Here is a 15,172-nt window from a genome sequence, read left to right as displayed (position 1 = left end):
ACCAAATTAGTTCAGGTTCTGGTAGCTCTCTGGCCGCCAGCATTATTCCAAGACATGGGAAAGCAATTAGGTTGCCCCGGGTGTCTTAGCAGACTGCCATCTCCTCTCGTGGTGCACGTGTCCCAGCAAACCTTTCCCCACTGGAATCTTTTTTATCAGCCCCTTGGGACTCTCTTTGCAGGGCTTTCCAGAGGTGATTTCCCTCCCCAGACCCAAGAGATGGCTTAGTAGGCTTAGCAACATTTTGTGCCTCTTCAGGGAGGAAGCGGGAATTAGTGGTAAGGAAGTGACACATGGTGAGTCAGGGCCATGCTGGAAACAGTTAGCTCCCCTTCTTTCACCGAGCAGGGAGGGTACAGAGGACAGAAAGTTCTGCTACCTCCACATCCCCTGGGAATGGACTGGTGGGCTAGCTGCCAGGGAAGAGGCTGGGGAGTGTGCAGTGGAGGATCTTAGGTGGTGACAGCTGCGGAGATGGCTGGGAAAGGTACCATTTCAATTGTCAAGAGGGCTTGCGAGGCTCAAGCCCAGGGTGAAGGCATGATGGTGCAGTCTTAAAAGCTTGGGCTCAGGTGACAGATGACCAAGGCTGGAAACCTTCCTCTGCTCGTGCGTATTAGCTGTGTGATCGTGGGCAAGCCAGTAGCTCTTCCCAGCCTCAGTTTCCTCCTCTGTGTAAGTGGAGATCACCTCTTTTTCTTTGGTTAAATGAGCCCATTTATGTAGCGTGCTTAGCACACTGCTTGGATCATAGTAGACTCCATAAATGTTGGCAGCTTCAAAGAGGAAAAACAAACAAAAAACCCAACTGTTTATGGGGCTGGAGATTCTGAAGAGCTGCATCCATGGATCCCAACAATTACAGGGAAAGGAAGTGATGGGCAGTAAGTGGGATGCAGGACAGGAGAAGGGTCCTGGGATGGGGGAGTAGGAGATGCCAGTCTTTATAGTAGATTAGCCTGGCTGTGGGCACGCAGGAGAACAGGATGGGAATTTCCAAGGACCACTTGTACTCACCAAAGAGTGGGAGGGGTGCCTAGTGGTGAGGGAATTGTGTCTGTGCCAGGGTTTTGGCTGAGGTGGAGCAGTGAGAGGCTGAATGGGCGGCAGACTTCCAGAAGTGCAGACGGAGGAGACGGAGCAGTAATAATGACTTGGACACATGGGAGGAAAAAACAGCTCAGGGACGAAGATGATGCCAAGGTTTCTGGTCTTGGGAGGCTCATGTGGATCTGAGGTGAGCGTTGAAGGATGAGGAGTGGGGAGATCTTAAAGGAACTGGGCAGGTAGTGGGGTAAGGAAGGGAGCCCGGAACTAAAGAGTTGGGTGGATACCAGGGTGAGGAGGGGGAAGTGTGGCGTTGAGGCGTTGCCATAGCTGCAAAGGAGCAGTGTCTCCAAGAGACAGCTGTGCATTCTGGGAATTGAGATGGCATCCATCCCAAAACGCAAGGTGCAGAATTCAAGGAGATCCTTGAACTTGGACCAGTAACTCCCAGCAGGAACTCAGTTTTTCTCTCTGAAAATGGGTCTAATGATACCAGCACTCCCTACCTGATGGGATTATCCTGTCGTTCCTTCAGTTAGCCATCCATTAAACACGTATTTCTTGGCTGTCTATTGGAGGCAAGCGCTGTTCTCGGTTCTGGGGAAACAGTGGTGAGCCAGGCAGGCAAGAGATCTATTCCTTTAGAGCTATCATTGTGGCTTGGGTAGCCAGACAATAATTTTATAGATTGTTGAACAGGATTTTTCCTGTGGTCTTTGAATTTCTACTGAAGCTGGAAAGGCTAGAACAATAAGGACTAAATATTCTCACATGCCAAAGAGAAGTATATACTAGACATCTTACTAAAGACAGAACCAGTTCAGCAACGATCAAGACACATCCCTGGATTCCAATCTACAAATAAAAAGGGAATGAAGAAAGTCATTGAGTTAGAGAACAGTTGCATTAGTAAGCAGGGCTGAGATTTCCCCTGAGGGTACTCCCCAGACAAACCAAGTGAACAGGGCCCTAAGAAAACCAGTCGCAGAGATTGGGGGGCCTCCAAAGAAGAGGAAACTAGCATGAGTCCCCATAACTCTGCCTCCACTGATGCTAGCTGAGATGCTAGAAGCTGCAAGCACCCCAAAGATGTTCTTGGGAGAACCCAACCCATGTCTTTAGGAATTGTGGATGTACATAAATGAAGAGACTTGTGTGCATTTTCTTTCTGGGGTATTCTGACTGTGGAGCCTCGCTGGAGAGGCCTTTATAGCAGAATGAGATGCAGCCAACTCACCACTGGTTTGTTGGCATGGAGAGGAAAGTCCCATGGTGGGTAGGGGACACAGGGAAGTTGTCCAGAGAGTGCTTTTCTGTGGTAGTGCAGGGTGGAGATCCTGAAGAGAACTTCCCAAGAACCCATAAATGTGCCCATGAAAAAGCAAGAACTTGGCACCTGCCAGCCAAGGGCACCTGTTACAGGACTTAACCACTTTTCCCCTAACACCTCTCCCCCAACCCTGACATGGAGGAGCCACTGCAGAAAAGGGAGGTCAGAAAATCAGACCACACCCCACTCTCCCCACTACAGGATCTTGAGCCAGGGGAGAGGCCCATGGCGGGAGAGGAGGGGTATTAAATTGGATACAAGATTGATTAAATTGGATGAGGTTTTGATTTGGACAGGACCAGACTTTTTAGTGCCTGGAAATTGGTCTTAATTATAGAAATGAAACTGTTCTTGTGACCGATGGGGATGGGCAAGCCAAGGACTCTGCTTGAGATGTCATTAGGGTGGAGAAAAGAAATTCACCATAATATGGTTGAAGGCAGTGAGGGAAGAAAAACAGAGCTGTTTCCTGATTGTCCCTCTTCAGGTTCAGCCCATTCAACAAATCAGTTATACAGGTAAACAAATAAGTAATTTCAACTAGTCTAGAGCAATGAAGGTGAACCAGGGTGATGTATTAGAAAGTGACGACTTGGGAGTGGGAAGACTGCTCTAGGTTAGAGGGTCAGAGATGGCCACTCCAGGAGGTGATGTTTGAGCTGAGAGGTGAAATGATGAGGATCTTGTCCTATACCACATCTGGAGATGAGTGTTTCAGGGAGAGGGAAGTGGGCATTAACTTAGCTTGTTCAAGGAGCAGGGAGGAGGCCAATGCAGCTGCAGTGTGGTGAGTGCCCCAGCAAGAAGTGAGATAGAGCAGGGAGGGGTCAAGTCCTGCAGGACTTTGGAGGCCCAGGTTAGGATTTGAAGCAGTATTTCAACATTAGGTATTGACTGGGTCTGTCTATTGCATGGTGTGGGACGTTATAAACTGGTAGCTTCCTGCCTGCTGGGTCCCTCTACCTCTCTAGGAAGCAGTAGGCTGCAGAATGCAGGGGGACAGGGGCAGCCATGGCTGCCAGGCCCTTGGACTTTAGGGCAGGGGACCATGGGTGTGAGTGATGAGCCGATTGTTGGGGGTACTAAGCTGGGTGGTGGGTTGGTATTCTAGCACCCCTGCCCTCTCCCTGCCCACACAAGAAGATGTGAGCACACAGTGCCTCAATCAGAAGCCAATGGAATCCCGAGGGAGTGAGGGGCTGGATGCGAGTCTAGGGAATGGATCTGAGACCCAGGTTGGAGGACTGGATTTCATTCACCTCTTGGACACACGCTTCTCCTTGAGTGACCTTATTCCAGATCCCTCCATGTGTATTCCCCCGTGGAAAAGAGGACACCTCTTGCAGGATCCGCCGCCATCCCGGCCTCAGGCCTAGGCTCGACCCTGGCACAACAGGAAGGGATTAAGATCAAGGAGCGAAGGCGGCTGGCGGCGAGCAGGTCTCTACAAGCCGCAGGATAGCCGAGGACGCGGCCAAGTCCACTAGAGGGCGCGCGCCCCCAGGCGACCTTCCAGCGCTCCCGCATCCCACAGCGGCGGAGGGAGGCGAGCCGCCCTGCGCTGCCCCAGATCCAGGCGCACCCCCGGCCGACGCCCCCAGTGGCTCGGGCGGGAAGCGAAGGGTCCGCGGCCCGTCCTTCGGGTCCTGTCTCTGTCACGCCGTTCTTGGTACCTCTCCTGACCACCTTCGGACCTTCGAGGCTGCAGCCTTGGTCATCCAACCGGGAGCTTCTCCCTGAGGTCAGGGGCGGGAGATAAGTTCTGGACAGGTCAGCTGTTCAGCTTTCCCAAGGCAGGAGAAGGGTGGCTCGGGCGTCCCTGTCCCGGCAGGCGTCAGCTCGCCCACCAGCCCTCGGGTCGGCCCTGAGCCGCCCCCAGCTCCTCACGGGTTAACCCCCCTCGCCGCCCGCTCGCTTCCCGGTGCCAAAGTGGGTGTTGCTGGAATTCCTCTCTCCCTCTCCCGTAATGAGGGGGCTGAGCTGTCCCTCCGAGGAGGGGGCATGGTGCGGATAAAAGAGACGAAAAATCAGGGGGAGGTTTCCAAAAATAAAACCCTCCGGTTCCCCTTCAGAAGTCTGCGGTGACGAGGAGAAGGCGCGAAGGTGCAACAGCGGTGCGCGCCCAGTTGGAGAAGCAGCGCGGCCGCCGGGCTCCGTGCGCGCAGCCCCGGGCCGCTCCCGCCGTCTGGCCCTCGCTCCAGGGAGAGCCTGGCCCGCAGTCTGACTCGGGCCCCCCTAGACGGGGAGAGGCGGGCCACCGGGAGGGGACCGGAGCGCAGCCAGCGGGCGGCCGGGCGCACCGACTGCGAGCCCCGGGGCAGTTCCCCGCGCGCGCCGCTTTCCAGGCGGTCCGGCGCCATGAGGCCCCCCGCCATCGCCCGCGGCCCCGGGCGCGCCCTGCGGAACCCCTGGAGGAGCTTCTTGCCGCTCGCCCTGGCTCTCTTTGTGGGCTTGGGTCATGCTCAGAGGGACCCGGTGGGAAGATACGAGCCGGCTGGAAGGGACGCGAGTCGGCTGCGGCGCCCCGGGGGCAGCCACCCCGTAGCGGCTACAGCCAATGTGTATAGTCTGTTCCGGGAGCAGGACGCGCCCGTCCCGGGTTTGCTGGCAGCGGAGCGGCCCCAACCTGGCTGGGGAAGCCCCAGGAGGCCCGCCGAGGCGGAGGCCAGGAGGCCGCCTCGCGCGCAGCAGCCGCGGAGAGTCCAGCCACCTGTGCAGACCTGGAGCAGCCGGCCCTTGGGCCAGCAGCAGCCCGCACCCCGGGCCCGGGCCGCCCCGGCTCTCCCGCGCCTCGGGACTGTGCAGCGGCCGCAGGCTGTGCGAGGGCGGCTTACAGGGTGAGCATTGGCAAGGGAAGTATGGGGGCTGGGGGAGCGAGGGCCGGTCTCCTGTACGCTCGTTCGTGGAGGGATGTGCAGGCGAGAAGAGAGGGCGCCGGGCTCTGCCTTTCGTCCCTGTGTCCTCAGTACTGCGGGGAAACAGACCGAGGTCCCAAAGCTGGAGCTCAATCTGACCCGCTTTCAAAGTTGAGAGGGAAGAGAAACACCTTTCGTACCAGCTCGCCCAGGCCCGACGTTAATCCTCTCCCAAGGCGCCCTTGCAATTCGCCCGCCCTCTTCCCTCCCGCCTCTCACCGGTGCCTGCTGACTCCCGCAGCGGTGCGTGGATCCGAAAGGGATCCGGGAGGGGGCGGCGGGGTGGGCGTTCCAGAGATTGAGGCCCAGGGGAAGTTGAGCGGGCTTAGAGCGCGGGTAGGTGGAGGATGTCGGGGGCTCCAGAGTGCGAGGGCAGATGCATCTCCAGGAAGGAAGCTGGCAGCGAAGCCTGCGCGTGGGGACAAGTCTGTGGGTTGGGGCACAGCTCGGCCTGGGCCCGCGATGGCTGGACGTGGAAGTGGGCGTAGGCTCGGGGCACTTTGGGCTGGAAGCCTGCCCGCGACGTGGCTGCTGCACTGTGGCTCCGTGGAGGAGTGGGTCTGCGCCTGTGCAGCTAGGTGTCAGCGCATTTTGCGGGCTAAGTCTCCCCTTAACCCTGCGATTTACTTTTTCCCACTCTCTCCGGCTGCACCACCCGCTGCCTGCCGGGGGGCTCCCTCGCAGCAGTCCCCACCCCGGTTGGAGATCCTTGCGGCTGCGGCTGCGAGGCGCTCCGCCTTGCCTGGGTGACAGGTGTCTCTAGAATGGAGGGCACGGGAGCCCCGTGCAGTGCGAGGCTGCGTGGGGGCACCATCGGGGAGGCTGGGAAGGAACCTGGCAGCCCTTCTTGGCCTGGGCCCGATTTGCCAGTTGCGTTCAGTCGCTCTGTGCACAGCATGGAGGACACTGCACCCCCAGTCCTACTCCCGAGGATGTTCTTACTGCCTCTCCACTCCCTGTTTTCCTTGGCTTCCTCGCTCTTCTATATTTCAGCAGGATTCCCTCCCTTCGTTCAAATCTCTGCCTAGAGAGGCCTTCCTTGACTGCTGCCCCACCCTCTCTCTCCCGTCAACCTGCTCTATGTTTCTTTGTAGCACTTATTCCCATCTGACATATTATGTTTCTGTTTCTGCTTTAGGGGCTGGTCTCCCAGCCCACACTAATGTAAGCTCTATGAAAAGAGAGGCTTTGTTTTGTGCACTGCTGTGTCACCAGTGCCTAGAACAGTGCTGGTGTATAGTTGATGTTTGGTAGGTATCTACTGAGTGAGTGAATGAATTCCCCACTGCCTGTGGAAGGCCCAGCTTAAGGCAGAGAGTAGATCCGCACACTGCCAAGTCACTTCCACAGAGGATCAGTCAGCGAGTGGTAATGGCCTGTGCAAGTGAATACATGCTTCCTAAGAGCAAGAGTGCGGGGCATAGGATAGGGGCTGGAGCCCTGAGACACGGGCATTGTTCCTGCCAAGAGAGCAACTCAATTACTTCAAATCAAATTGGAGAAATGAACAGATATGCACTGGAGAACATGCTTTCTCGTACCACAAGCTTCACGTTAAGCATAAAGGAACGGACGGTTGTGGCCGAGGAGCCCAGAGGAGAAGGAGGCCCTGCGAGCTGGAGCCCCTGGGGTTCAATGGGTATCCATGTGGGGAAGCAGAGGGGAGGTGGCAGGAGTGGGGCCCTGAGGTGTAGCACTGCCCCAGGACAAGGGTTTTTCACTGTCGGCACTGGCCTAGGGGCGGCACTGCACCCTGGTATAGGGGAGCCACAGGGCCGAGGCTGGAGGCATAGGTTGGGCCGGATCATGGAGGAGATTATGCTGTCAACATTCGGGTGGGAGCCGGGGGAGGTGGGACAGTGGAGTAGGGGTGAGAGGGTGCACTCTTAGCAGCTGTGAAATGAGGGGGTGATAAGCAAAGCAGATTGTCACCATGATAAACGATAAGGTTGGTAGATGTGCACAGGAATGTAGGGACCTGGGCTAAGTGCCACCCACAAGCACCTGCTATACACAGGTGCACACATCCTATCAACATGCTGGGTTTGGCTCCTCCCCCAGATTATTCTCTGCAGCTTTGATAAAGGGTGGGTTCCTCTGGCACTCCAGCTAGCCACTCCAAGACAGCTGGGGAGGGGCTGAGTGGCAGTCTTGTCCATCAGCTTCCCCTCCCCAAGTCCATTCTGGCTAATGGCTTCTGGCCAGGCTGGCCTCTCTGACAATTGCCTTGTGAATTGCTCAGGGCCAAGGACTAAATGCCACCTGCTGGTAAAGCCTGGAATTGCATCACTAGTACTGGGGATTCTTCATTCATTCGACAAATCTTTGGAAGTTCTCCTATATGCCAGACACTCTGCTGGACCATGGGGATACAGCAGTGGTCAAGACAGCCTCTGTCTTCGTGGAACTTGCAATGTAGTGGGGGTTTATTGCACACAATGAAGATTTTAAGTATGTGCCAGGCACAGAGCTAGATGTCTGGGACACAGTGTAACCAGAGCAGAAACAGTTCCTGCACTATTGAAATTTACAGTCCACAGGGAACTTTTTAAGCCATTGTTTCTCAATATACAGTGTTTCTTAAACTTAGCCTCACAGCATACCACCTTCATAATATTTTCCTCGGTCTTTTCCTTCTTGTTCTATTATTTTCTTTAACTTTATAAATTGTTAAAATAACAGGATTTTGTATTTTATTTATTTTCAAGTATTTTACATTATGAAGTTTTATAGAAAACTACAAAAGGTATTGGAAATAATACAACTAACAATCCAACTTTTCCAAACCTTAATATTTTGGCATATTTTACTTCTGATTTTTTTTTTTTTTTTTTTTTTGTGGCACATGGGCTTAGTTGCTCCACGGCATGTGGGATCTTCCTGGAGCTGGGATTGAACCCATGACCCTTGCATTGGCAGGTGGACTCCTAACCACTGCGCCACCTAGGAAGCCCCATACTTCTGATTTTTTAGTTGAAATATCTTCTATAAATTTGTTTCCCTCTCTCCCCAGACTTAACCACTACCTTGAATTTACCCACAATTTCAGTCTATGTTTTTACACTATTACTGCACGCAACCGTAACATACACAATATTGTTTTGCATATTTTAAACGTAGCTAAGTGATACCATGCTGCATTGTCCTTCTACAATTTGCTTTCTCCTATCCTCATTATATTTTTGAGATTTAACTACATTAATATAATCAGCCCAAATTTATTCATTTTAAGTGGTGGATATTATGCCATTGTCTGAATATACCACAGTTTATTTATCCATCCTTCTGTTTTTGGACATTTAGATGAGTTACATTTTGGTATTACAAACAGTGCTTGACTCATTTTTCTATGTAAATAAATCAGTTTCCAAGGACACTTTGTATCACTATCAGTGAAAATAGTACCACTTATAAAAGAGAAGGTAACTGTAGGAAAACTGAAATGAAAACAAAACGTTCTCAAAGTGTCTAGTCAGATACCATTATTATAGGCAGTTCAGCCCTGTGGTATGTTCTCCCTGCTGGAAAGGGTGATTGGCAAATACTGGGGAGAGGACCTGGCATGAAGACCCAGCCCCTCGGACAGAGATTTTTTCCCACTGATCTAATCAGACTCTAAAGATCTCTTAAAAGGGAATCACTTTCTCACTGTGTGATTCCGTATTGTTGCATGTTGTGATTATGGACATTTCAAACCCCCTTTCCCACCTGAGGTGTGTTGGGAAACACTGGATTAAGTGAAATAAAGAGGTATTAAAAGTACACCGCATGTCAGGCACTATGTTAGACTCTAGGGGCACAAAGAGGAATAAGAAAGAACTCTGAAGTTACTCAAGATGGAGACGCAAACACTCACAACCTGAGACAATCAGTGCTAAATCGTATGGTGGCTGGAGAATGGGGAGGGCTGGGTAAATGTCAGGGGAGGCTTTACACGGAGGAGATGACGTTTGATCTGGAAGTCTTGGAGTAGGCCGAGGACTTCAGTCGGCAAAGAAGAGAAGGAAGGCAGTCTAGGCAGTCTAGCCAAAACATCAAAATGTGCCCGCGTATAATACAGCTGGGGGACAACAAACTTCGTATCCTTGGAGGGTCATAGCTTTGGTTGTGGGTGGCCAGGGAGATAAGGGAGGGGTGGTGGGGTCTGGTTGGCTTTGTGGAGGCCAGTGGAGAGCCTCGAGGCGTCTTTAACAAAGGACCAGTATGACCAGATTTGTTCCAGGTGGAACAGCCGCTGTCCTAGGCTGTTAGCCAGATGTGTCCCCAGGGGTTCGGAAATGTTGCTGGATATTGGGCTGTTTGCTGAGTGGTGTTGACTGGAAGGCTGGGCTTATATAATCTCTGAGTGGTATCTTCCAGAGACTCAGAACCACTGAGTCATTTGCCCCAACTAGTCAGGCGCATTTGTTCCCTCCAGCTAGCCAGAGCCCACAGAGGGTCATCTCCCATCAGGCACCTCCCTGAGCCTGTGCCTAAGACTCTGGCTGGGCTCCTGTATCCCTCTTGAGTGCCCTCTCAGCCAAGCCCAGCCCCCCTGCTTGGCAGCTTTGATTCTGACCCGTTCTCACTGTGGCCCTGATGGCCTTGAGGGCTCTACCGTGGTCACGCAGGGCAGGCCAAGCTGCTGCCCTCCTACAGTCAGCTCTGTAGCCATCCTGAGGGCATCTAGGGTGACAGCAGGCTCAGGGGGCCTCCTTGAGCTGGGATCCACACCATGACCTCTCAGCCTGTGCTCTCTGGGCTCCCACAAACACTAATTTTTAGAAAACTCCCGGGGCATGCTGTTTCCTCTCAAAGACCTCCCAGGCCTCAAAGAGGCCTTGTCACCACCACAAGGGGTAATGACTTACAAATGGGGGTGGGTAATTGCCCCCTCCCGCCAGGGCGCACACTCAGAAGCCCTGGGTATGAGGACCAGCCCCCTCCCCAGAACCCAGTGACTTGGGCCCTGATGGGGAGGAGGCCTTCAGGGAAGCAGGAAGCTGCTGAAGGCAGCGGTCCAAAGAGGCTTTGAGGTAGCCAGAATGGCACAGCCCTTGACCGGGAGGACATTCTGGGAGCCCCCGGGAGGCAGCTCCCCTCAGCTTTGGACCAAAGGGCCAGGAATGGGCCTCTGCTTTTTCAAGCTGCAGGAATTTATTTTGAATGTTTCATGAGGTTTCAAAAACCACACAAGCTTTGGGGTCCACACAAATGTCAAACAAACTCCTAAGTGGGACCAGATGCCTGCCATGCTGGCCACAGAGGTCACAGGAACGGCCCCCTGGTCTGTCCTTCACCCTGACTCTTGGGCTCCGTACCTCTGTGGCCCCACTCACCCTGAGTTTCAGTGAGTGCTCAGTAGATAATTTCTGATGGTGATGATAGGGTCTGTGAAGCCAAAGCCAGGCCCAGCCTGGGCCGAGGAGTCAGGGCCCCAGAGGTCTTCTCCAAGAAGAGCCCTTCTTGGAAAGTCACCTGGGTCCGGGTATGTGGGTCTTTAGATGGACAGTCAAGGTGGGTGAAAGCTACTGGTGCTGCAGGGGCCTCACTCGACACCTGAGGGCAGAGTTTGGGTGAGCTGGGAGCGGCCCCGGTGGCAACTGCTGGTCACTGTCTCCTGTGGGTGTCTCGGTACCAGCATCAAGGAGTAGCTGGGGGAAGGACTGTCCCCCATCTAGTAAGTTCCATCCGCCTGCCCAAATAAAAAGTGTGCTCGCTATGCAGAGCAGAGCAGCTTACTCTGAGTCCCCAGCCCCATCTCCCTACCAGCTTGCCACCTCCTTAGCTCCTCTTGAGAAATTCTGGAGCCCCGCTCCTTCCATCTCCCGCCCAGTGCTCCGTCGTCTCACCCGAGCACCGGTCTGCCTGAGGGCTAAGGCCCCTCCCAGTGTGCATTTGTTGGCAGGTGATGCATATGTATGTCCTTCAGGCTGTTTTGTGTGTATTTTCCAGTTTCCCTTGGATTATCAGCATTTGTTGGCAAGGGCCATGGTGATTATTTTTTGATGTGAGGCCATGTGGAGTTGGAGCATGACTTAGAGTTGGGCCAACTCAGGTTTGAATTGGGCTCTGGCATTTACTTATTGTTTAGCCTTGGCAAGTGACGACTGAGCCACTCTGAACTTACTTTTTGATCATCTTCGTGATCCCTGTGCCAGTGGAGTGCCTTCTTCATGTCAGGGGCTGTCTATCCTATCTCATTTAATCCTCAACAACGACCCCATGAGGCAGGTATTGTTATGTCCATCGTACAGATGGAAAGCGTGAGGCTTCCCAAGGTCACGCAGAGAATGGCAGAGTCAGGATTCAATCTTCGATGTGAAGGATCCCAAAGGGCCCGCCCCTGGGCCGTGGGGCCTCCCTAGAGAAGGGGGGCAGTGCCTGTAGAGGGCGGGACCGTCCGAGGGGCTCTGGGAATCATCCCGCTCTGAGCGCCCTATGCTGACCCCGTGTTGGTGGCCCCACAGGAGGAATGTCTGCGGGGGACAGTGCTGCCCAGGATGGACAACGGCAAACAGCACCAAGCACTGTATCAAACGTGAGTGCCCCCACCCCAGACACCCCCGCCCTCTCTCGCCCTTGAGCTGGGCAGCGCGTGGGGACTCCAGAACCTGGAGCACAAGTGTCTTCCCCAGTCTGCCTCCGGAGCAGGCAGCCCCTCTCCGGGGGCAGAGGCAGTGGAAAGGAAGAGGTTAAAAAAGGCCTCCGGAGAACTCCCTGGCCGTCCGGTGGTTAGGACTCCCGCTTTCACTGCCAGGGGCCCAGGTTCAATCCCTGGTTGGAGAACTAAGATCCCACGAGTGACGTGATGCAGCCGGGGGGAAGAAAAGCCTCCAACTGAGAACAGCTTCTCAAATAAAATCCCTGCTTGTGTTTGTAAAACTTCCAGTGTTCCCCTCCTGCTGCCCCGCGGTGTTGGGGCTCACCCTCAGCTTGCCCTGTGGTGCCCACACATCCCTGTGGTCTGCGGAAGGCACCTGGCCCCCGAGCTTCTGCATCGCACGTTCCTGGGGGGGCCACTCACAGCACGCGCTGTGCAAATCCACCTCTGCTCTGGCCCCTGGCCCTTGGCAGGCATCCTTCTAGGACGGTCAGATGAGGTCTGATCCCACGTCTGGGGCCATCTTCCTTTGGTCTTCCTTTGCTCCGAAGCCTGGATGGCTGGCCCAGATGAGAGAAAAGAGAGAAGTCCTCTTAATTATGCGGAGACCAAGGAGGGAGGCCGGAAGAGCCTGGCTCTGTGCCCACGCCTCCACGGATGGCGTCCTCGGAGGCGGTAACAGCAACACGAGAGCCAATAGCTATGCAGCACTCACTCTGTGAGACGCACGTCACATGTCCTGTGGGGTGGGAAGGGCCACTCACCATTTGGCAGGTGAGGAAACTGAGGCACAGGCAGGTCCTTGCTCAAGATCACATGGCCTGAAAATGGCAGGATTCGAACTCAGGTAACCTGACTTCAAGATCCCTCTTCTTTTTATCTCTACACCCTGCTGCCAGACATCTTACCTCATCTTTCTGGGTCCCACGTTCTGCATCTGTGAACTGGGGATGGCACTGTACTACTCTCACCATCCTGACTCCTCTGCTACCTCCCATTACTGCCACCGCCATCACTACTACCATTTCTACCCTACTGATACCACCTCCACTACCACCATCACTGCGACTACTACCACTACTGCTATTACCATTTCTACGACCACCGCCGCCACCACCCTTACGACTACAACAATGACGGTTACTACTAGCTAACAGCCGAGGATTTCCTATATGCCCAACACTGCGAAGCTCTTCAAATACATCACCTTAGTTAGGTCTCTCCATTCTATGGTGTGAGTATTTACTGATCATCCTACTTCCAGTGGAGGAAACTGATTGGCTAGGGAACATGCCCGAGGAGACCGTGCTCCGAGTCCTGGGGCTGGGGCTGGCTCTGAGCAGTCTGACCCAGAACCCCATACTCTTATCTATGGGACTTTGTTCCCACACAACACCAACTGAGGCTGGGGGCTTCTGGAGTCTGGGACCCCTACAGGTGATGACAAATAGGGCGGTTTCAGGGAGCCCCTTGGATTTTCCTCCCTCACACCCCAGAGCCCCTCTTGAGCCCTCATCAGCCTCCCAGTTCTTTGTGGCAGTGCCAGGGGCTCTGCCCAGCTGTTCCTCCTGGAGCTGCCTCTACCCTCTGCCCCAAGCCTGGCTGCAAAGTCTCAGTCTCACCAGCACCCCTTCCCGCCCGAGGACAAGCCCCGGATCCTTTTTTGGTGTGAGGGTTTCACAGCTAATGGTCCAAGCGCCTGACAAAACCTATGGTGTTCCCATCCCTGATGGATGCCTTCATTTCTAGTTCTCCTGATGCCTCCTGAGGTGGGGGTAAGACAGGGACGCGATGGGGATGCGTCCATTCCTGTGGGGCTGGGCACGCTGGCTCCCCAAGCTTGCAGTCCTGCCTCAGACCTCATGGCCCTGACCCTCTCCCAGTCCGGTGATGAAGCCTGGGCAGAATCGTAGATCTCTCTGAGGATCTCCAGATCAAGAAGGCAAAACCCAAACTCATGAACAGACAGCAAAGCAGATCTCTGCCTGAAAACTCTTTCCTTTTCAGGGAACCTGGATTATTGGGGTTCTCAGAGGACAGGCACTCTGCAGCCAGGGGCAAAGTTGGGGGAGGGACCCCTCTTCATAATTTTAAAGATGAGGACAGTGAGCCTCAGATGACTTGCTCAAGGCCACACAGCTCATTAGAGGAGGATCTGGGACTCAAAATCAGTGACTCCCCAGGCAGAGAAGCCAAAGATGTGGGTAGCCCAGGAAGTTTGTGGTCAGGAGAAGCTCTGGGGCTGGGAGCTGGGCACTGCTATGTTTTTAAAGTTCCGTAGGTGATTCTTGCCAGGGCTGAAGACCGCTGAGCAGAGTTTGGGGTCAATCACAGGAAGATCGGCCTTGGGGGGCCCTACTCAAATTCAGATGGTCCTGAGCATCCTCTGGGATCTTATTAAAGTGCAGATTGTGATTCCGCAGGTCTGGGGTGGGGCTGCAGAGTCTGTGTTTCTAACGAGCTCCCAGCGGGTGCTGATGCCCATGGTCCTCGAACCACACTTTGAGTAGCAGGGCCCTGGGTGGGGGTGGGGGCCTCTGGAGGCGGAGGGGAGGGATTTGGGGCTAGCGATGAGGAGGGCTCGTAAGTTCTAGTGGGCTTAGCAGAGCGTGTTGCTGAGGTTTGAGCTGAAGTTGGGGAGGGTGGCTTCAGAGCTGGTGGGCTTCTCCCCAGCTGCCCCAGGGGTCTGGATATGGGCCTCGCTCCGGCCCTTCAGCCCTGAAGGGTCTCAGTCGCCCGGCTTGCTCATGACTTTCCAGCATCATTCTCTGCCCATCTGGACTTTCCACACTGGACGCTCGAGGGTGGGTGAGTCTGCGGATTGTCAGAATCTACGTGGGTGGGCGCCCCCGTGCCCCGGGCAGGGGGGCTGCTCCAGCGTGCAGTCAGCATCCACTCCACCCCGGGGTTGCTCAGCCCCATCGTTTCCCTCCCCGGCCCCCCGTGGCTCCCCCGGCCGTCCCTGTGACCCCACCACAGAGCTGGCGGCGCTTCTGCAGGAACTGCCAGCAGGCGTTAGCCTCTCCCACTCGAGGTCCAAGTCTACTCGCCCACTGAAGGGCTGTGTGCTGATGAGCTGGGCCCGGCACTGTTTGTTCATTGCTATTTTGCTGCCAATGAGCCTGACAAGAGCCACGTGGGCGGCGGGGCGTGGGCCCCGACGGCTGGGTCTGGAGCTCTGTCGAGTACGGGGCTCTTGGTTCCGTGCCCTGTCAGCTGGCTCTCCTGCTTCTCCCAAGGTTTGCGTCTCCCAGCGCCCTCCCCACAGCCGCCCTCCCGGCTGGAGCAGAGGCTGCC

The 15,172-nt window shown here is 54.9% G+C and overlaps 1 protein-coding gene and 1 long non-coding RNA gene across 5 annotated transcripts in view; one reads left to right on the top strand and one right to left on the bottom strand.

Moving 5' to 3' along the window:
- Positions 1 to 3,648: 3,648 nt before the first annotated feature.
- On the bottom strand, positions 3,649 to 5,709 carry LOC130852269 (uncharacterized). Its single transcript, XR_009053321.1, has 3 exons — positions 5,512 to 5,709; positions 3,960 to 4,113; positions 3,649 to 3,761 (listed from the first exon to the last, which is right to left on the bottom strand). It is a non-coding gene; the product is annotated as an uncharacterized LOC130852269 (long non-coding RNA).
- LTBP2 (latent transforming growth factor beta binding protein 2) overlaps positions 4,001 to 15,172 on the top strand; it is a 100,981-nt gene continuing 89,809 nt past the window's right edge. The window contains exons 1-3 of one of the 4 annotated variants that reach the window (XM_057733154.1): positions 4,001 to 4,118; positions 4,450 to 5,214; positions 11,742 to 11,812. In XM_057733154.1, the coding sequence (XP_057589137.1) occupies positions 4,736 to 5,214; positions 11,742 to 11,812 (550 nt within the window). In that variant the 5' untranslated portion in view covers positions 4,001 to 4,118; positions 4,450 to 4,735. Of the gene's footprint in view, positions 4,119 to 4,247; positions 5,215 to 11,741; positions 11,813 to 15,172 lie in introns of those variants that run through there. The other 3 variants (XM_057733155.1, XM_057733156.1, XM_057733153.1) reach the window with 3 other exon arrangements.

This window comes from Hippopotamus amphibius, chromosome 4 (genome assembly GCF_030028045.1).
Source record: "Hippopotamus amphibius kiboko isolate mHipAmp2 chromosome 4, mHipAmp2.hap2, whole genome shotgun sequence".
NCBI classification, from domain to species: domain Eukaryota; kingdom Metazoa; phylum Chordata; class Mammalia; order Artiodactyla; family Hippopotamidae; genus Hippopotamus; species Hippopotamus amphibius.
This window is presented reverse-complemented; position numbering and strand designations above follow the sequence as displayed.